At 36.9% G+C, this 18,394-nt stretch overlaps 7 protein-coding genes and 1 long non-coding RNA gene across 11 annotated transcripts in view; 3 read left to right on the plus strand and 5 right to left on the minus strand.

Moving 5' to 3' along the window:
• Positions 1 to 15: 15 nt before the first annotated feature.
• LOC100637662 (proteinase T-like) lies at positions 16 to 2,100 on the minus strand. Its single transcript, XM_011411840.2, has 2 exons — positions 1,523 to 2,100; positions 16 to 1,201 (listed from the first exon to the last, which is right to left on the minus strand). Exons 1-2 carry the CDS (start codon positions 1,985 to 1,987, stop codon positions 188 to 190), a joined length of 1,479 nt encoding a protein of 492 aa, XP_011410142.1. The 5' UTR covers positions 1,988 to 2,100; the 3' UTR covers positions 16 to 187.
• A 50-nt stretch (positions 2,101 to 2,150) lies between these two features.
• Positions 2,151 to 7,906, minus strand: LOC100637786 (peripheral-type benzodiazepine receptor-associated protein 1-like). Of its 2 annotated transcripts, XM_003384099.3 has the most exons (19): positions 7,800 to 7,906; positions 6,825 to 7,693; positions 6,515 to 6,613; positions 6,291 to 6,443; positions 6,091 to 6,240; positions 5,933 to 6,049; positions 5,683 to 5,883; positions 5,424 to 5,627; positions 5,278 to 5,382; positions 5,105 to 5,164; positions 4,337 to 5,057; positions 3,965 to 4,275; positions 3,842 to 3,920; positions 3,347 to 3,793; positions 2,835 to 2,947; positions 2,668 to 2,782; positions 2,456 to 2,625; positions 2,314 to 2,412; positions 2,151 to 2,262 (listed from the first exon to the last, which is right to left on the minus strand). In XM_003384099.3, exons 2-19 carry the CDS (start codon positions 7,689 to 7,691, stop codon positions 2,227 to 2,229), a joined length of 4,047 nt encoding a protein of 1,348 aa, XP_003384147.2. In that variant the 5' UTR covers positions 7,692 to 7,693; positions 7,800 to 7,906; the 3' UTR covers positions 2,151 to 2,226. The 2 variants fall into 2 exon arrangements, with proteins under 2 accessions (XP_003384147.2, XP_019848716.1); XM_019993157.1 differs by lacking the exons at positions 5,278 to 5,382; positions 5,424 to 5,627; positions 5,683 to 5,883.
• Positions 7,881 to 9,460, minus strand: LOC105316724 (polymerase delta-interacting protein 2-like). Of its 2 annotated transcripts, none has more exons than XM_019993161.1 (10): positions 9,335 to 9,460; positions 9,218 to 9,278; positions 9,078 to 9,172; positions 8,921 to 9,029; positions 8,812 to 8,878; positions 8,665 to 8,769; positions 8,486 to 8,625; positions 8,406 to 8,432; positions 8,081 to 8,289; positions 7,881 to 8,033 (listed from the first exon to the last, which is right to left on the minus strand). In XM_019993161.1, exons 1-10 carry the CDS (start codon positions 9,439 to 9,441, stop codon positions 7,952 to 7,954), a joined length of 1,002 nt encoding a protein of 333 aa, XP_019848720.1. In that variant the 5' UTR covers positions 9,442 to 9,460; the 3' UTR covers positions 7,881 to 7,951. The 2 variants fall into 2 exon arrangements, with proteins under 2 accessions (XP_019848720.1, XP_019848719.1); XM_019993160.1 differs by having other exon boundaries at positions 8,480 to 8,625.
• A 122-nt stretch (positions 9,461 to 9,582) lies between these two features.
• Positions 9,583 to 10,127, plus strand: LOC109580223 (uncharacterized). The gene is made up of 2 exons (XR_002184135.1): positions 9,583 to 9,673; positions 9,849 to 10,127. It is a non-coding gene; the product is annotated as an uncharacterized LOC109580223 (long non-coding RNA).
• An 829-nt stretch (positions 10,128 to 10,956) lies between these two features.
• LOC105316725 (DNA-directed RNA polymerase III subunit RPC4-like) lies at positions 10,957 to 12,482 on the minus strand. Of its 2 annotated transcripts, none has more exons than XM_019993162.1 (9): positions 12,433 to 12,482; positions 12,239 to 12,318; positions 11,926 to 12,197; positions 11,821 to 11,875; positions 11,657 to 11,777; positions 11,508 to 11,611; positions 11,385 to 11,459; positions 11,221 to 11,309; positions 10,957 to 11,171 (listed from the first exon to the last, which is right to left on the minus strand). In XM_019993162.1, the coding sequence occupies exons 1-9, from the start codon at positions 12,437 to 12,439 to the stop codon at positions 10,991 to 10,993; spliced, it is 984 nt and encodes a 327-aa protein (XP_019848721.1). In that variant the 5' UTR covers positions 12,440 to 12,482; the 3' UTR covers positions 10,957 to 10,990. The 2 variants fall into 2 exon arrangements, with proteins under 2 accessions (XP_019848721.1, XP_011410145.1); XM_011411843.2 differs by having other exon boundaries at positions 11,821 to 11,881.
• A 17-nt stretch (positions 12,483 to 12,499) lies between these two features.
• Positions 12,500 to 14,220, plus strand: LOC100637909 (arylsulfatase A-like). The gene has a single exon (XM_011411844.2). The coding sequence runs from the start codon at positions 12,519 to 12,521 to the stop codon at positions 14,082 to 14,084; it is 1,566 nt and encodes a 521-aa protein (XP_011410146.1). The 5' UTR covers positions 12,500 to 12,518; the 3' UTR covers positions 14,085 to 14,220.
• On the minus strand, positions 14,178 to 15,957 carry LOC100638036 (transmembrane protein 120B-like). The gene is made up of 13 exons (XM_019993165.1): positions 15,944 to 15,957; positions 15,831 to 15,890; positions 15,652 to 15,773; positions 15,511 to 15,591; positions 15,400 to 15,456; positions 15,258 to 15,353; positions 15,053 to 15,142; positions 14,929 to 14,994; positions 14,822 to 14,883; positions 14,681 to 14,773; positions 14,571 to 14,632; positions 14,445 to 14,516; positions 14,178 to 14,393 (listed from the first exon to the last, which is right to left on the minus strand). Exons 1-13 carry the CDS (start codon positions 15,944 to 15,946, stop codon positions 14,274 to 14,276), a joined length of 984 nt encoding a protein of 327 aa, XP_019848724.1. The 5' UTR covers positions 15,947 to 15,957; the 3' UTR covers positions 14,178 to 14,273.
• A 13-nt stretch (positions 15,958 to 15,970) lies between these two features.
• The window catches only part of LOC100638163 (UPF0587 protein C1orf123 homolog), a 2,923-nt gene continuing 499 nt past the window's right edge, over positions 15,971 to 18,394 (plus strand). The window contains 6 exon segments of the mRNA XM_019993166.1: positions 15,971 to 16,096; positions 16,150 to 16,207; positions 17,421 to 18,045; positions 18,094 to 18,177; positions 18,231 to 18,287; positions 18,345 to 18,394. The exon segment at positions 18,345 to 18,394 is cut by the window's right edge and continues 67 nt beyond it. Coding sequence (XP_019848725.1) covers positions 18,001 to 18,045; positions 18,094 to 18,177; positions 18,231 to 18,287; positions 18,345 to 18,394 — 236 coding nt within the window. The 5' untranslated portion in view covers positions 15,971 to 16,096; positions 16,150 to 16,207; positions 17,421 to 18,000.

An 18,394-nucleotide genomic window follows, 5' to 3' on the forward strand; every position in this document is an offset into this window, starting at 1 on the left:
CCCGAAATTTCAAAATTTTGTTTTAAAAATTTATTTTTACAAAATCATCAACAATGTTGTAGTACAGTTAATCCTGAGATAAAACTGCCTAAGAAAAAGTCCTAATGACTTGAATGAATGAATGAATTATTTAAAATTAAATTATTTAATTAAATTAACAGTTTCTTGATGTTTTGTAAAATTCCAATCATTTTCCAACGTAGAGCAACCTATTTGGCGTCATAGTGGCCAGGCTAGCTGTCATCTCATTCATATTAATCTTCTTCTTGCTAGAGACTTTAATCATCTCCTTCTTCACGTCACTGGGACTGTATTGGCCATTGAGACCAAGGACAATGGCAGCATAGCCAGCAACATGAGGACAGGCCATTGATGTCCCACTCTTTGAGGCTGTACAGGAATCGCAATCATGACCAGCACTGAGTATATCATAACCTGGAGCATAGATATCAGTGCAGAGGCCAATGTTAGAGAATGAAGCACTTTCATCAGTCTTACTGCTGGCAGCCACTGATATAGAGAGCTCAGCACTCCCAGGACTGTACATGCAGGAATCACTCATCTGGTTACCAGAAGCAGATGCTACAACAATCCCAGCCTTCACTGCATTATTGACTGCAAGATTGAATCCTTTATTCTTCTTAACTCCAAGAGACATGGAGAAGACAGCCCTCCTGCTAGTCCCTGATGTCTTCCTTTTCTTTATGATGTAGTTCATTGCATCCAGAATACCTCCAATGGACCCGGTCCCAGTGCAGTCCAGAACACGGGCACTATAAAGAGCGACGCCTTTAGCAACTCCGTATGTTTTACCACCAACAGTAGCTGCACAGTGTGTCCCGTGTCCATTGCAATCCAGTCCCTTCTTGGGAGAGTTGGTCTTTACCAGTTCATCGATAGCATCATAGCCAACGTACTTGGCTCTTCCTTGAAACTCGTCATGAGTGTAACGTATTCCAGTGTCCAGGATATAGACATCAACTCCTTTTCCATTTCCTTTTGGATTGTAAGCTCCGTTCAGCCCGTCATGTTGGTCAATACGATCAAGATTCCACTCAACTCCAGAGCTGGTCTTGGCCCCGGTGCTCTCCTCATCCTGTTGTGTAAGGAACTCGTCTAATTCTTCATAACGCGATTCCTGATTGTTTCTCTTGATGACAAGATCACTTTCAATGCTGTAAGATTGTGGATGTTTTTTCAACTACAATAAGGAGAGAAAAGACAAGAAATGATGCCAAACATTACTACTATGATACTACTGGCAGGTTTCAAGGAAGACTAACACCTGGACGCACTCCAGGTACAGAATCATATTAAAAGCAGGGCCATATTGTGATTGCCTTTTTGTTTGTGTTTGTGCTTGCATAAAGGAAGAAATACCATGCATAATTATCTTATAGTACACTGTATTTACTGTACACTATAATCAAATAAGGAAAACACTGTCACGGATTATTATGGTAATTAAACTGAACAGCTATGTGTGATGAGTATGCCATCATTAACAAGAACAAGTACTTACCAATTCCACCACGCTGCTACTCAGAGTAGCTGAGAATCCCTTCCCAACATAACGTATCTTCTTGATGTGTTTAGCTACATAGTGACCATTACTCTCCCTATTTGCCTTCTCCAGCACTCTCACTACCCTGTCCAGGTGGTGGTCAGTCGACTCCTCCGTCATAAACACAATGTAACGGGCCTTCACTTTCCTCTCTCTGGTCATCTCTCTACCGGAAGGATAGAAAGACTCTTCCACAGCAGCAAGATCATTGATATTAGTGAATGCTTCAGTGTAGTGATCCTTAAGATCAGTAACGTAGACAGCTTCATCTTCCTGCAAGGGCAGTCCCCTGGACTCCCTCCTCTTGCTAATCTCATGCTCCACCATTGACTCCCATTCTTCTACAGTTGACGGAACTGTAGGTCCGGCAGGCAGAGCCTCAGCTAGGAATATAGCATAAAGAATCAAAAGAAACTTGAACATTATTGATCAAAGAAGACCAAACTACTCCAGTAACCGACTTACAGACCAGCTTTTATACACTTCTCCTTGTGTTGTGTCTTTCGGTAACTGACACAGAGCGAGAGAGACAGAGATGTTGTGTAGCAGGACATCCTGGAGGAAAAGGGAGGAGCTTCATGACATATGTTTTTTTTCATTTTTAATACAAAAATAACAAAAACATAATTAACCAACTAATACTATAATACAATAAGAACTATTCAACTCTCAATATTATCAGTTTGTTCAGTTTGGTTCTATATTAATAGATAAAAGTTAACATTTTCATTAATCATAATGTCAATTACTTGTAGACTGCTGCCGCTCAGTGATTTTAATAAAAAAGAATTGGAAACTGGTTCCACAAAACTCTTTGGAACGTAACCTTTCAAACCATTCAGCTCACCCTAAAGAACCTCATTAGTATTCATTAATAATGACCACACATACCTCATAAAACCCGTCGACTGGCTCCCCATAGACAGTGATATAGTCCCCACTAGTGAAGGACAGCTCCTCCTGGTACTCTTCGTTTGGGGACTGAGTCTTGGGCTCATAATCGTAAAGAGCCTTTACGAGATGTACAGAATAGTTGCCATTGGAAACCGAATGATCATAATCTACAAACAAATAAATCAATAAATAAAATGAATAATAATAACCAGAAGATCCATCAGTTTCATGAGTAATTAGTTGGACCATGTTCTTGGGTACCAATCCTTCAGCTCCATTGCATGATCCAAGGAAGAACCCATCCTCATCTAGTTCACCAAGAGCCTAACACAAGACAAGATGTACATGAATCTCATGATTGATATACAACAAGTACTTTAATGATGTTGTTTTCATAAAAAGTTAATTCGTCGCCAGCTCCTTCTCCGTTTGGTGAGCTCACGGAAGGGTCATACGAATAGAGAGCACGATACAAGGAACCAACTGACACTGATTGAGAGAGACAAGGAGAGAATAGTACAAATAAAATACTAATTAATATTAATTAAATAATTATTATAACAAAAAATAAATGGGAAAACCACAAAAATTAGAATACATGAGAGCAGTTTCAATTTAATGTTCCCCAGAAACCATCCCACACTCAAACAGCAATGACTAGGACAGAATTCTACAATTTTATAATATTTTCTGATACTTGACTTATAAATGTTCTTAAGTTTTGTAGAAAGTTTGAGCTGATTCTGATCAAGTTTGGCTCTTTTACAAATCTTTAAAGTTGCTCTAAAATCGGACAAAAGTCCCTGTACTACAGTACAGAGATTTTGGTCAAATTTTGCCAAAATTGAAAAGGAGAATTTCTCAATTTATTACATTTTCTGATGATACCTTGTATAATTTCAGGTAGAGAGGATTCACTGTTACTAGTGATACTGCTACTAGCCACACCTACTTCATTATAAGCCCCAACCACTTCACTAGTACTGGATGATGTAGTTTCTTGGTGCTCTTTAATTAGAAGTATCAATTCGGACGGGAGAGGAAGAGAGGCTGAATAAGGAGATACAGTTGGTCCATCAGTGACCCTCAGGCTCATTGTATAGGGAGCTGATGTGTCCATGGACTGTACGTCCTCTGGTCCTAGGCTCATGAAATACTCTCCATCATCATCAAGGACTAGGCTTTCACTAGACACCTTCTTCAATAGGACAGATTCGTTAATAAATAACTCGTAATTAAGAGTGGGGGCGGGAAAACGACACAGTTTCCATGACAACCGGTATAATAACGGAGAAACTAGCTGTACCTTTAACTGAATGGGAACCTCAGGGAGCTCTGAAGAAATAAGTAAATAAATAAATAAACGTAAATTAAAAAACTAACGTGGATTAATTTCAATCATTTTCTGAGGGTCTGGTGATTCCAAGTCATTCATACAAGTACGAACTGAAATGTAAACAAACTGGACAACAATAACAACAACAAACAAAGCAACAACAAGTTTACCTCATGTCTTGGTACATTAGTTAATGATACAGCAGTAGTGTTACCATTATTAGATACAGTACTGTTACTATTATTAGATACAGTACTGTTACTATTATTAGATACAGTACTGTTACTATTATTAGATACAGTGGTTCTTAATTGGCTATTAACATAGACCCGATATGACGCCAGTGGGAGGAGCTTAGGATGATCCCATTTGATAGTAACGGAATAAGAATCATCTTGAACACTCTGTTGAACCATCTCAAGATTAAGAGGAGGAGGGAGGGTGAATGGGACCTGGGAATGTACTACAGCCGATGATTTAACTAATAATAATAATAATAATAATAATAATAATAATAATAATAATAATAAGAACAGACTTACAATTATCATTAGTCAGTTTCTTTACATAATTAGAAGGAATGAGACCTTTTCTACCTTGAGGGTTATACCCAGTATAGAAGCCAACCTCGTCTATTGACCCGTCCACATACACATAATCACCTTTCCTCAGCGAGAGCTCTCTCTCACTGTCCGGGTTAGGGGACATTGTTAATGGATGATAATCATCACACACAATATACAACGAAACAGCTTCACTGGACACATCAAAAGTAGGTGTGACCTTATCGCTATTGACCACACCCACTTCAAATAAACTGTTGTCTTGTGTAGTACTATCGGAACTAATCTGATTGGTCAGATTCTCGTTACTAGTGTCCATTTGTGAATCATAAGAATCAGAAACAGACACACCCACCTCCGCCAGTTCACTGTGAAGATCATAGACCACCTGCTGGTTGCTAGGGGCAGTGTTGCTAGGGACATTTTCCTGTTGGTTGCCAGGGGCGCTCCCCTGCTGGTTGCTAGGTGAACTCTCCTGTTGGTTGCTAGGTGTGTTCTCCTCTATTATCGTGGTTACTCTAACAGAGGCAGGAGAGGTTTGTGATGATTTTTGGTATCTCTGAGGAGAGAAGAGAGGAGAGGTCTGTATGTAGGTGTTGTTAGTATCGGGAGCCTGAGACAGGAGGTCCACTGCTCCTTGCAGTTCAAGAACCAACTCTTCACTTTTTGAAACTTCACTTTTCAATAGTTGGACGCGATCCTTAATTAATTAAATAATAATTAATCAATAAATTAATTATTCATTACTTTTAACGACGCTATCTCTTCATCTTTTTCTTTCAATTGATCACGATGAGTTTGCAATTCCTAATATGGTAATAAATAAACAAGTTAAGTGTAAACACACACTGTATACATTTAGCAATAATTCATTAAGTGATGATGGTGGGCGTGTCATTAATGAACATTATTCTTCTTACAAGTTCAAACTGACATATAGTTCTATCCTTATCATTCAGGAGGCCTCTCGCTCGTGATATTTCCTCTTCCAATTCAGAGCAGTGCTCCTGTGCCCTCTCATAGTCCTAATGATGATAAACCACGCCCACAAACCAAACCCACTTACTTGAGACACACAACGTGCTTGTTCCAAATCCTCTTCCAATATTTTTAATTTTTTCTCGTAAGAGGTTGCTGCTAGCTGCACATCAACCAGCTGGTTGTTAAGGTCTTCCTTTTCGCGCTCAGATTTTGCTAATTCATCAATTCTCTGATTTAATTTGTAATTCTCTTCCCTTAGCTCTCTCACTGCCTCTATATCAGTGTTGGTCTAGATACAAAGGAACTGCATGTAGAGACTGTCTCTGACTAAAGGATACACTCACTGTGCTTGGAGTGATGCTACCAACAGATCCCACTTTATGTAAACCACGCCTTTCACTGACACGCCCACCATCAATCTCATCGTTCATAAGTGAAAGTTGTTTATGTAAACTAATGTTTTCCTCTGCCAGTTGTTCAATGGTAACTGCTTCACTGGAAAACTCTTTAATACTTAACTGCACGTCAGCATCAGCTGGTAGATGCTACATTCATTACACATTAGTACACCATACATGCATAGCTAGTACTTACACTGTATAACTTTGCTATCAGTTTTTCTGCTTTTAGTTTCTCAAGAGAAATTGTTTTCATCTTCTTAGCAGTTTCACTGGAATGCTCTGATCTAGCCACACCCCCAGTGACCTCATACTATAATTAATAACTATTAATAACTATTAATAACTGCGTACTTTTGACAGTTTCCTCTTCAGTTCAACTATTTCTCTGTCCCTGGATGCTATCTTTCTAGTGTAGTCTGAAATATCTTTTGCATGTTGTCTTGACAAAGTCTTCCTAATCTGTTGTTCAATGTCGCTATTGTTCAAAACCTGCTTCTCTTGCTGCAGAATACACCACAATGACGCACATTTACATGTAATTCATTACAAACCATTTTAGTATTTTCCATTTTCAACACTTTACATCTTTCTTCAAGCGTTTTGGTTAAAGTGACGAGGTCAGCATTTCTCTTGCGGAGTCTCTTCATTTTATCGTCAGTTTCCTTGAGTCCTTTACCCTCTGCCTCCTGTGATAACCTCTTTCTCTATAAAGGGACCAACAATGTGTGTCAACATACTCTTAACGCATCAAACCTCATTAGCTACATGTACTCACTAGTGAGGCATTCTCTTGTTTAAGAACAGATTTGTCATCCTCCAACTTTCTCACAGAATATTCCAATTCTTCCACTTGCTTCAATAAACTACCAGAACGCTATAAAAATAAATAAATTATTAACAAATAGTAATTGTTTATTATACAAAGGACATTGACACTGAATGTGTGCCAAATTAACAAAAAACAAACAACAACACATGACAAGAGAGAGAGAGAGAGGGAGATGAAGGGTATAGTGATCATCAGGTAAGAATTGTTGGATGTACAATTACTGTCAAGAGGTTAGTTTATTACATTATACACTTACTCTTGCTGTTTGAGGTGAGTTGTCTTTCTTTACTTTATCACCAGTACTATCAGTCATTGCCCTCAACACAAGCAATTCCTTTTGTAATTCTGCTGATTCATTTTCAGCTGCTTCTGCTCTCTGACACATCTCCATGTATTCTGCCTCTCTCTCTTGAATGATCTGCTCCCCCAGTCTCAACCTCGCGCTGTCTCTCGCAGCCTCTGACTTATTCTTACGCAGAAGTGAGTCTATTTCTGCTTCATGCTCTTTCTTCATCCGTCGTATCATGTCAATCTGTGACTTGTTCTCCACACTCAAGTGTCTCACCTGATCTTCAAGTTTCATGTTTTCTCCTCCGAGTGAAAATACTTCCTTTGCTAGTTTTGTCTCTCGTGCTATGAGTTCTCCTTCGTCCGGTAGTTGTGCCTGTGCTTCATTAAATGCTTGTCTTCTTTCTTGTTCGACTGCGTAACGTAATTTCTCTTCATATTCTGCTGCTAATTTCTTTTCCATGGCTCTCAGTTCGTCACCTTTCTCTCTTGTTAGTGATCTAATGGCTACTTCTTTCTCTCTACGAAGTGTCTCCTCTAGTTTTTTCAATTCCATTATCTTTTCACTTTGCTTTCTCTGTCCCTGTGCCTCTAGACTAGCCTCTAATCTGTATTCTTGTTCTTCTCTCAATCTCTTCAACTCCACAAGGTGATCTCTGGCCATTGAACGACACCTGTTCCTTTCAATCTCTATGTCTCCCTTTAGCTTATCAATTTGTTTCTGTAGGTCAGCCACTAGTCGAGCAGTGGCTGGTTCTAAGTTATCAACTAGTGAGCGGCTCTGACACAGTGAGGCTTGAAACAGTCTAGTAGACATGTCCATGTTGGTAGCCATATCTATAATAAAAGAGATTCACACCATAAACTTGTTAACACAACACAAAAGTGAAGGCAATACGATTATTATCTTTCCTCTTTGAAATACTATACTTCTTTCAATTACCTGTATTAATCGTCCCTCTCCCTCTCTTTGTTACTAAGGACAAACCAACAGTCAGTCAGGACTACTGGCCACAGCTGGGACTACAATACCATAAGTGTTCTATTTATGCACTAAATAGGAAATAATTTATGAATTCTTTAAATAAGAGTTGATTATAATGTTTCTTCCAATGAGAAAGGTGGTATTCTGATGTCAAATAGAAAACCGTCTTCTCTTTCCATTTGAAAAGTACCCCTGACAATAAACAAACAAATAAACAAGATACAACACGTACACATTACCACATTAGTCCATTTGTTTGTTTGAGTGACACGTGCGAGTTGTACTGGTATGCTGGTTGCCTTATTGACAATATCGGCTGCTGTCCTACCACACCTTCTCCTTTAACAGTTTCCAGTAAAGACTCTGTCCTATTATAAATACGCCAGTGCCTCTTACGCAGCTGCACTGTGGATCCACTGATATTCTCCAGTCTAATACAATACTGCCACTGTATGAATGATAATAATAATAATAATAATAATAATAATAATAATAATAATAATAATAATAATAATAATAATAATCAGTTCATAATACTCTGCACATTAACTTGATGACACATACCCAATATTCCGTAGACAATATTTCATCCTGTATACATTACTAATAATAAAACAAAAACCGATAATTACATTTACTTGTACTTTTGCTCCCATATAAAATGGCATCACAGTGATCCTGATGTTAAAGGTAGTCTCTCTATGTATTTCAATCCTTTCCAACCAACAAATGTGCTTCTGATGCCAAGAGGAGAGGAAGTCCTTTGTAATTATTGGTGAATTACCTATACTTAATGATATTCAAAATTATAATAATGACTGACCATCAGTAGAAGGAGAAAAGAAGGTTTGAAAGAGTTTATGTTGGACCAGCGCATTGGGACTCGGGGTATAAGGGAGTATGTCCTCGTGATTCACATAGTCTAATCCTATACACTCCATAATGACATTAACTATCGTCATTATTGTACCTGGTATACAGTATAACTTCTTTTTATTAGATACAGAACTCAGCGTAACAGCGTTTCGAGATGTCCTCTAATAAATAATCAATTATATATAATTATAATTGATAGTAACTTGTGATATGTCCCTCTGATCTATCAATACTTGATAAAACGTTTGATGTTCGGGTTTTAGTTCCTTCATGACTTCCCCAGACATACAGTCTTCATCCCATTTACCAACACTGTTTGATTAATAATAATACTTTAATAATAAACCAGCTAGTCGATACTTGGAAGGTTTTTGGTGCCTGTCATGATCGTAAACCCGAGAGACCCAATGAAAGAGTATCACTCCACGGTACCCAAACACTCGGTGCAGAAAGTGCTGCATTAACAAAAATAAGGAAACAGTTAAGAAGATCATCTCTACCTGACCTGATGAATAGCTTTCATACAACTTTGGCTTATTCATACAACCGATTTCTATTAGTCTTGAGTCAACATAATAATAAATAAATAAAAATAATCCGGTACAAACTTAAAATACCTAGAGGAAGAGATTCCCCTGGAAGATGATAAGCCATTCCAGCAGCCAAGAGCAGGTACCCATTGTTTACCAACCCAATGCCTATGTAACAGACAGGTGGTCGCCATGGCTTTACATGGGCATGGCAAATGGTTAATAAACCAAAGATGTCTGCTCGACTGCTGGTTATAAAGAAAAACTTGACGGTTTAACTGCTTTCTAAACAAATTGCAAGATAATTCTGATCATCTAGACTACTTTTCAACACTGGTTTCCTGCTGTAACATAGCAAAATAATAAGCAGAAAAATACAAAGATAGTAAAGTTGAATTGCAAGTACTTACCTCATCCATTACAACTGTAATTACACTATAGATCAATACTGTATGTATTATTGTGTATGTATAACTACTGTATAAGCTTATGAGTTTTACTGTATTACTGAACGTGTACAATTAGGTAAAGTACGGTTTAAAATACAGTACAATACTGTTTTAACTGCTGTATATTAGTGTTTTCACTGTTCTATTTATAGTGAGATGGACTTTGATGTACACTAACGAAGTCTTACTCCTTCTCAAGGGGATAGATCATCTTTTACCAAGATAGGACAGCTTATATTCATTATATCTTTTTAATTGTACAACATTACTGTATATACTGAGATAATTTTAACTGTTGTTTAATTACTGTGTGGTGTGTAGACTGTTTTACCTGTATTTTAGTGTAGTATCAAGTTTATTATAACAATAACAATGACTATTTAGCTAACTATTAGGTGCGATAATGGCAGTAGTGACGTTATTACTCTAAAGAATGTATTATTAATAAATGAATTAAGGAGATTGCGCAATACTTCTTTGCATGTGCAGAAGGTTGAGTGGTGTCTACTGCACATGCGCAGACCTCCTGTGTAAAGGAATGGGCCAACTTACTGTAAGTAACATACCATCTTTACAAAAATGGCCAAAAAATCACTCCAAATTTTTATTACATTTTCTGACACATATTGATGTCCTTATGCTGTGTAGAAAGATTTAGCTGATTCCGATCAAGTTTGGATTTTTTAAGATTTTTTAAAGTTGTTCAAAAATCAGACAAAAGTCCCTGTACTATAGTACAGGGATTTTTGTAAAATTTCATAAAAAGTGACAAGTAGAAAATTTCTCAATTTTATTACATTTTCTGATGCATATACATGTACTTATGCAGTGTAGAAAATTTGAGTTGATTCTGATCAAGTTTGGATTTTTAAAGATTTTTTAAAGTTGTTCAAAAATCGGACAAAAGTCCCTGTACTATAGTACAGGGATTTTTGTAAAATTTCATAAAAGTGACAAGTAGAAAATTCCTCAATTTTATTACATTTTCTGATGCATATACATGTACTTATGCAGTGTAGAAAGATTGAGCTGATTCCGATCAAGTTTGGATTTTCTATGATTTTTTTAATTTTGCTCAAAAATCAAACAAAAGTCCCTGTACTATAGTACAGGGATTTTTGTAAAATTTCACCAAAATTGACAAGTAGAAAATTCCTCAATTTTATTACATTTTCTGATGCATATACATGTACTTATGCTGTGTAGAAAATTTGAGTGGATTCTGATCAATTTTGGATTTTCTATAATTTTTACATTCCATTCCAATGGCAACTTCTACTTTGAAATTGTATCATTATCTTTCAGTATGTAAACCTAGTGATTCAAGGTCAGGAGTACAGTTTAGTTTATGTGACAAGTGCCCTAGTGGAATGAATGATCCTTCACCAGTTGTTGACTTAAGTGACGCTATCTCTTGTAAGAAACCACCTCTCGTTCCCATGGCAACATTAAGAGACACATCCCCCAGGCCTATACTAGTGTGTGGTAGTGGATGAGCTTATGAATTAATAACTGGACACTCACTTGACTCTCCCTGACTTGTAAACTGACAGCCTCCCTATCAGCCCATCAGGGATATCTCTTAAACTACCAGTTACAATGGAACTTGATTCCTACATTAGGATATTATTAGTATCAGTATCAGGATATTATTAGGACATTATTAGTATTATTATTAGGATACTAACATCAGGTGAAGGAGAAAGAGAGGGTAACGGTAGACAGTCTGGCAACTGAAATAAAAGGAATTGTCCTTTCCCTTCCTATCAATTAATTAATAATTAACTATTAATAATTCGGTTGACTGTTACTTCTGTTGGTTGGAATATCTCCGAAGGACTGGTCTGACTGGTTTCTGAAACAGGATGAACTGGTTTGACCAGTACCATATCAGTATCCATTGGTTCTTCCTTTACTATACAATACAGTACAATAGGTTAGAAGTATCATCATCAGCTACTTTGTATGTTCAGAGCCAATGGTTTCTCTTTGTCACTAGAGAAGTGTTTCAATGGCAGCTGCACAGGAGGGAGGGGGCATGAAGAAAAAACTGATGCAATATCAGATCTATGGAGACTAGCCTAATAATTAATAACAATAAATTAATTAAAAATAATTAATTACTTCTCCTTCTTCACCACTTGATTCATAATCTCCTTCAACCTCTCTCTTTATTGGTCTATTACTAATAGTTATTGATAGTTATTAAAAGTTATTAATACTTATTACTTTGATTTACGTTCTTCTTTAACTACAGTGTCTTTCTTTACTGATCCAAAAGTAGCCCCTCCCCTTCCTCTTGCTCCCTCGGCTGGTCCCATACTAAACACTGAAGCTGATGTCACTATCTCACGTCTTCTCTTGCCCCTCCCCTTTTCAAGAGGTGGGGCCTTTTTAGATTTTGATGATGGCACTGGTTTAATTGTGGGTGTGGATTCCTGTGTTTTGGGTGGAGCCTCAGGCTTTGGTCTACGTACTGGAATATTAGGAACATATACTTTCTAGAAACACACAAACTTAATTAATTAATCAATATTCAAACCTTTTTGACTCCTCCCAGTGTGAGGTCTCTCTTTCCTTTGAGTGATGGAAGACGATCAGTTGGACCTTTTGCTCTTTGATCTGGTAATTAATAATAATAATAATAATAACAATAATAATAATAATAATAATAATAATAATAATAATAATGATAATAATAATAATAATAATAATAGTAACAAAACTTTGTCTTACCAGACATCTTTTTAATTAAGCAATAGCTCAATTATTGAGCCACGCCCCATGAGCCCCACCTTAGTGAGTGGGCGTTAGTAGTTACAATGCAGCAAAAGGTCATTTCAGTTCTTTCCTTCTTCGTCCTCTCCTCTCTCCTTCCCCAGGGGATAGGGAACCAGCCAAACATTGTGCTACTGTTTGCTGATGATCTGGGATACGGGGACCTGAGCTATTATGGACATCCAACATCAAACACAACAAATTTGGACACACTGGCCTCCCAAGGATTGGTATTCAGTCAGTTTTATACAGCCAGTCCTGTCTGCTCTCCTTCAAGAGCTGCCATACTAACTGGCAGACTCCAGACTAGGACAGGAGTGTGGCCTGGAGTGTTTGTCCCTCCCAATAAAGGAGGTCTCCCTCATAATGAGACCACCATAGCAGAAATGCTGAAGCCATTAGGTTATAAATCAGCTATTGTTGGTAAATGGCATTTGGGTGTTGGTGAGAATGGTAACTTCTTACCTACCAATCACGGGTTTGATTACTACATGGGAATACCTTACTCTCACGACATGTGCCCCTGTCCAATATGCTTCTATCCAAATGCAGGTTGTCTCAGTGGCTGTGATAGAGCCTACAGTCCTTGTCCGATATTTGAAAATGATAAGATAGTACAGCAACCTGCTGACTTCACTCACATGGCACTCAAGTATTCAGGAGCTGCTACTAGTTTCATAAAATCAAATGCAGCAAGTAAGACTCCATTCTTCCTGTACATGGCATTCCAGCACACACACAAGCCGCAGTTTTCAGGCCAAGAGTTTGTCAATAGTAGCATTAGGGGACCTTTTGGTGACTCACTCAGTGAGCTGGACTGGCAAGTTGGTGAAATAATGGAAGCACTGCATGAATCAGGTGTGTCTGATGATACCTTTGTATTCTTCACTGCAGATAATGGCCCCTCACTTCACATGGGACCCCATGGAGGGAATGGTGGACTGTTAAGATGTGGTAAAGGAACAACTTGGGAAGGAGGACAAAGAGAGGCAGCCATTGCTTGGTGGCCTAACATGATATCTCCAGGAAGAACAGCTTCTCTAGCGGCTACAGTGGACCTTCTACCAACCATTGCTAAAATAACTGGAGCAACAAAACCTAATGTCTCTTTGGACGGATATGACATGTCACCAATACTCTTTCACTCCAAACCAGGTCTTAGGGAAGCTTACTTTTATTATCCAAAGAACCCAGACCCGAGCAAAGGTCTTTATGCAGTAAGGAACCAGCAGTACAAGGCCCACTACTATCAGGAGGGCAGCCATTGTCAGAATACTTACCCTGACATTGTCTGCAGATCCAACTATTCAGAGAGAGCAGTAGACCCACCAGAGCTCTACAACCTATTGAATGATCCAAGTGAGGTATACCCAATTGATGGAACTAGTGATGAATATAAAAGTGTAATGGCTGAGCTTAACAAATTAAAAGATGAATTTGAGAAAGGAATGGTTTGGGGTGAGTCTCAAATGCATGCTGGATCCTCCTCAAGTCTTAACCCGTGTGCTTCTCCTGGTTGTACTCCGTTCCCCTCCTGCTGTAAGACTCCTCCCACTGAGAAATGGAGGAATGATCTATGGCACCATACAACTAGCAGTCACATACCATAACTAATATTATTATTATTATTATTATTATTGCTATTGCTATTAATGCTACCATCATGACTAATGCTAGTATGCTGCGTATATTAGTATCGTTGCTATGGCTACAGTCTTGCTTTATTAAAACAAAAACTGACATGAATTACTTTATGAAAAGAGAGAGAGAAGAAGAGATTCAATAGAATCAACTGTTATTTAAGATTGTTTCTTTGCTTTTCCAGAAATAAAAGAGTTCAATTTTGAATAAAGGATAGAGATAAGTGTATAAGAATTCAATAATGCAAGAAAGAAGAACAAAATGCTGATTAGTCCAACCTAAAACATGATAAATGAAAATAGATCAGGTATTAGCTGGACAGTACTAACCTGCCACTTCTGGCAGTCTTCAATTGCATAAATCATTGCATACAGAGTGTAGGCATTGTAAAACTGGAATATCTAGACATTGAAAATATCAATTATTATTATTATTATTATTATCATTGTACATACGTATATTCCTATGAGACAAATCACTAGAAATGAGAAATCAAAAACAATTCCAACTCTTGATTCTAAAATGATACAATAAGGTTTAGTCATAGTCCCCGCCCACTACACACCTTGAGTCACCATCATGTGGTGGGTCTTTCCCATTGCAATTTGACGATAAAGTTTTGCTCTTTGATAGACAAATTGCAAAGCCATTACACAGCCTTTAATAATCATTTATAATAAAAATATAATAATGTCACATCATTTACTTAAGCAGATTGTAAATAAAATGAACTGAACTTTAAAGGCTGAATAACAGTCACCAGGTGGCCTGAATACGCCAAATACCTAAACACAGCTGAAATGTTCCACTTACCACATGAGGAATACACCAGCCATTGTGATACTGCCATAATGGTGGACCAACCACCACCACTTGATCCTAAGGAGATGCACAGACACAAACCAATACTCTAAGAGAGAACAAGTAGGCAATGTACTTTGATCCGTTACTCAATAGAACCATTTCTCTTAGTGTTATTGTGAAATAATACCAAACACTGGCACAGTGGAGCAACGCACTGGGGAGCCTATTAATAATAATAATAACAACAATAATAATTGATAATAATAATAATAATAACAACAATAATAATTGATAATAATAATAATAATAATAATAACAACAATAATAGTAATATTCACTGATATTCAAAGAAGACGAGACTACCAATAGACAGGACAGTCATTAGTCCGATATTAAATAATTTAAATTTCTCATATTCTTGTTTATATTCAAGTCTACAATCATGATCAATGTCAGAATTACATTAAACAATACACCAACCTGTCACTCTTGCTCAATGTCACATTGATATTACCAATTATCTGAGCAAGAATAAACCTTCAGAAAATAATAATAATAACTATTATTATTATTATTGATTAAAATCCTTACATTGGTGGCTGTTTAAAGGTGCTTTTCATGTCATTCAAAGTTGCTAACATATTTCTAATATCTGTCTTCTCATCACTACTCCTAATAATCGTGTAATAGAATACAGTGTACAAGTACATGTATCATTATCATGTGCCATACAAACTCTTCTCAGTCCTGAGGTATTCCTTTCCTTCAGTTGAGAGTTTAGACACTGAACTCAAGCAATCCTTCTCTAATCCAGACAAATTTAAACGAGCCTCGTTCAGTTCTTCATACTTGCTCTAAGAGGGAGAGAGAGGGGGAGAGAGGGATACAGAGAGTGTATGGCAGGATGTTACCCTCAACTCTTGGTATTTGGCATTGATTCCGTTGAATGCTTTGTCTCCATCCATCTTGAACTTGATTATTTTTTGTAAAGAAGATTAAAATAACAAGGGGCGTCTCTCTTTACCATGGCAACTGGAAGGAAGGTCTTGCTCTCTTTAAAAAGCAAAAAGAAACCAGTAGAGACGAGAAGAGAGAGAGAAGGAGGGAGAGAGAGAGAGCAAAAAGAAAGAGACAAGCTACCAGACAACAGGAAGAGTCTTCTGTCCCTTGACTCAAGGTATAGTGTACCTACAGACTGACTTATGTAGACTATTACTTGCTCTTTGGTAGGAAACTGTTTTACAAGTTCATCTCAAAGAAAGAAACTACTCAACTGCCAGCAACTAATGTTAGTATATTAATATTATTAATTAATTAATTATTAAGCAAATTTAAAGATTCGTAAATGTCCACACTTGATTGGAATCAGCTCAAACTTTCTACACGACATAAGGGCATCAATATGTATCAGAAAATGTAATAAAAATTTGGGTTGATTCCGGAGCCATTTTTTGGAAAAACCATGGACTATAGCCTTGGGTGTTTTTCAGATTTTTGGCATTTTCTTAAAACGGCCATAACTTGAATAATTAAAGTCGGAATCAGCTCAAACTTTCTACACAGCATAAGGGCATCAATATGTATCAGAAAATGTAATAAAAATTTGGGTTGATTCCGGAGCCATTTTTTGGAAAAACCATGGACTATAGCCTTGGGTGTTTTTCAGATTTTTGGCATTTTCTTAAAACGGCCATAACTTGAATAATTAAAGTCAGAATCAGCTCAAACTTTCTACACAGCATAAGGGCATCAATATGTATCAGAAAATGTAATAAAAATTTGGGTTGATTCCGGAGCCATTTTTTGGAAAAACCATGGACTATAGCCTTGGGTGTTTTTCAGATTTTTGGCATTTACTTAAAACGGCCATAACTTGAATAATTAAAGTCAGAATCAGCTCAAACTTTCTATACAACATAAGAACATGTATATGTATCAGAAAATGTAATAAAAATGGAGAATTCTCTACTTTCTATTTTTGGCAAAATTTGCCTGAGACCATGTACTATATAGTACAGGGACTTTTGTCCGATTTTGGAGCAACTTTAAAAATTCGTAAAAAATCCAATTTTGATCGGAATCAGCTCAAACTTTCTACACAACATAAGAACATGTATATATATGTATCAGAAAATGTAATAAAAATGGAGAATTCTCTACTTTCTATTTTTGGCAAAATTTGCCCGAGACCATGTACTATAGTACAGGGACTTTTGTCCGATTTTGGAGCGACTTTAAAAATTCGTAAAAAATCCAATTTTGATCGGAATCAGCTCAAACTTTCTACACTGCATAAGGACATGTATATGCATCAGAAAATGTAATAAAAATTGAGAAATTCTCTACTTTTGTATTTTGGCGGCGAAATTTGGCCAAAATCCTTGTACTATATTTTGATCTGATTTTGGAGAAACTCTAAAAAAGATTTAATTTTGATCAGTACAGGGACTTTGGTCGTATCTGATTATTTCTGTATTTATTTATTTATTTTATTATTTTAGTTATTGTACACAATTTCTTCTTCCTCGTCTTCCTCCACTTGGAGTCCTTTGCCTCCTCCTAATATAAAGAGACTCACTCAATCACACAATATCCCCTCCAATGAATCAGTACAGGACAGTCCATGGACTAATAGGAGCAGCTGTTCTTCAATCGGCAGTGAAGAAGAAGAAGTGAGATATAAAGAAAGAGGAAGGAACAGTAGCAGTTCTGGTATTGTTTCTTGTAAGAGATCTGTTGATAGACAAACCACTCTTGATGGGAGTATTGCTATGAACTCTTCAAATAAAAGATCACATTGTTACAAGAAGAAGACATCTTCCTTCTCATTCACTGCTACTAATAATAAATCATTCACCAGCGGAACAACACACTCATCATTTGTACCAGAATCATTTACGACAAATACAAGGGACAATGGTTGTCATGGTAACAGTCGTCATGGTAGCAGCAGCGATGATGCAATCAGGATTGATGATGAAGAAGAATTTGATAAACTATGTTCTTGTATTGACTTGACTTTGTATAAATAAAATAAATTATTTTTTCATACATTATTTGTAAGGTTCATCAGTTACAATTATGATTGGTTGTCTGAGCAAATTTGAGCTCTGCAATAAGATGGTGGTAAGTTCTGTAGTCGATAATAATTGATGAGTTTGTAATGAATTGTAGAAGATAGCTCTCCAGTTTAAAGCTTGTCTCGAAGGAATTACTAAACTAGAAGCAACAGGAGAAGATTTTAGATGGTACCTCAAAGTAAGGAGATCCTCTTTCTTGTTGTGTTGTAAATTCTATTTTAATTTATTAAGATTAAATGCAATAGCTGTGGGACTGATAATGATAATTGGATCTACATTACACTATTGGTAAGTTTCATCATCATCATCATCATCGTTGTTATTATCATTATTGTTGTTAATTAGGAGACACAGCCATTAAAAGGTGGCAGAGGAACTGCTCATTTTGTCGCTAA

This window comes from Amphimedon queenslandica, unplaced genomic scaffold (assembly GCF_000090795.2).
Source record: "Amphimedon queenslandica unplaced genomic scaffold, v1.1 AMPQUscaffold_13500, whole genome shotgun sequence".
NCBI lineage: Eukaryota > Metazoa > Porifera > Demospongiae > Haplosclerida > Niphatidae > Amphimedon > Amphimedon queenslandica.

Excerpts from the sequence above, each read along its gene's own strand:
- LOC100637909 (XM_011411844.2), top strand. The coding sequence starts at position 12,519 with ATGCAGCAAAAGGTCATTTCAGTTCTTTCCTTCTTCGTCCTCTCCTCT.
- LOC105316724 (XM_019993160.1), bottom strand. The coding sequence starts at position 9,441 with ATGGCGACCACCTGTCTGTTACATAGGCATTGGGTTGGTAAACAATGG. Across the intron at positions 9,173-9,217 it reads AAAGCTATTCATCAGGTCAG|CACTTTCTGCACCGAGTGTT; the intron begins GTAGAGATGATC and ends TTGTTAATGCAG. Across the intron at positions 8,879-8,920 it reads ATCAGAGGGACATATCACAA|AGGACATCTCGAAACGCTGT; the intron begins GTTACTATCAAT and ends ATTATTTATTAG.
- LOC105316725 (XM_011411843.2), bottom strand. Across the intron at positions 11,882-11,925 it reads AAAGAAGAACGTAAATCAAA|TAATAGACCAATAAAGAGAG; the intron begins GTAATAAGTATT and ends AATAACTATTAG. Across the intron at positions 11,310-11,384 it reads CTCTTTCTCCTTCACCTGAT|GAATCAAGTTCCATTGTAAC; the intron begins GTTAGTATCCTA and ends ATCCTAATGTAG.
- LOC100637786 (XM_003384099.3), bottom strand. The coding sequence starts at position 7,691 with ATGGCTACCAACATGGACATGTCTACTAGACTGTTTCAAGCCTCACTG. Across the intron at positions 6,050-6,090 it reads TGAAGAGGAAACTGTCAAAA|TATGAGGTCACTGGGGGTGT; the intron begins GTACGCAGTTAT and ends TATTAATTATAG. Across the intron at positions 2,626-2,667 it reads TGAAACTGATGGATCTTCTG|ATTATGATCATTCGGTTTCC; the intron begins GTTATTATTATT and ends ATTTGTTTGTAG.
- LOC100637662 (XM_011411840.2), bottom strand. The coding sequence starts at position 1,987 with ATGTTCAAGTTTCTTTTGATTCTTTATGCTATATTCCTAGCTGAGGCT. Across the intron at positions 1,202-1,522 it reads GTAGCAGCGTGGTGGAATTG|TTGAAAAAACATCCACAATC; the intron begins GTAAGTACTTGT and ends TCCTTATTGTAG.
- LOC100638036 (XM_019993165.1), bottom strand. Across the intron at positions 15,774-15,830 it reads CCAAATACCAAGAGTTGAGG|AGCAAGTATGAAGAACTGAA; the intron begins GTAACATCCTGC and ends TCTCCCTCTTAG. Across the intron at positions 15,457-15,510 it reads ACCTTTAAACAGCCACCAAT|GTTTATTCTTGCTCAGATAA; the intron begins GTAAGGATTTTA and ends TATTTTCTGAAG.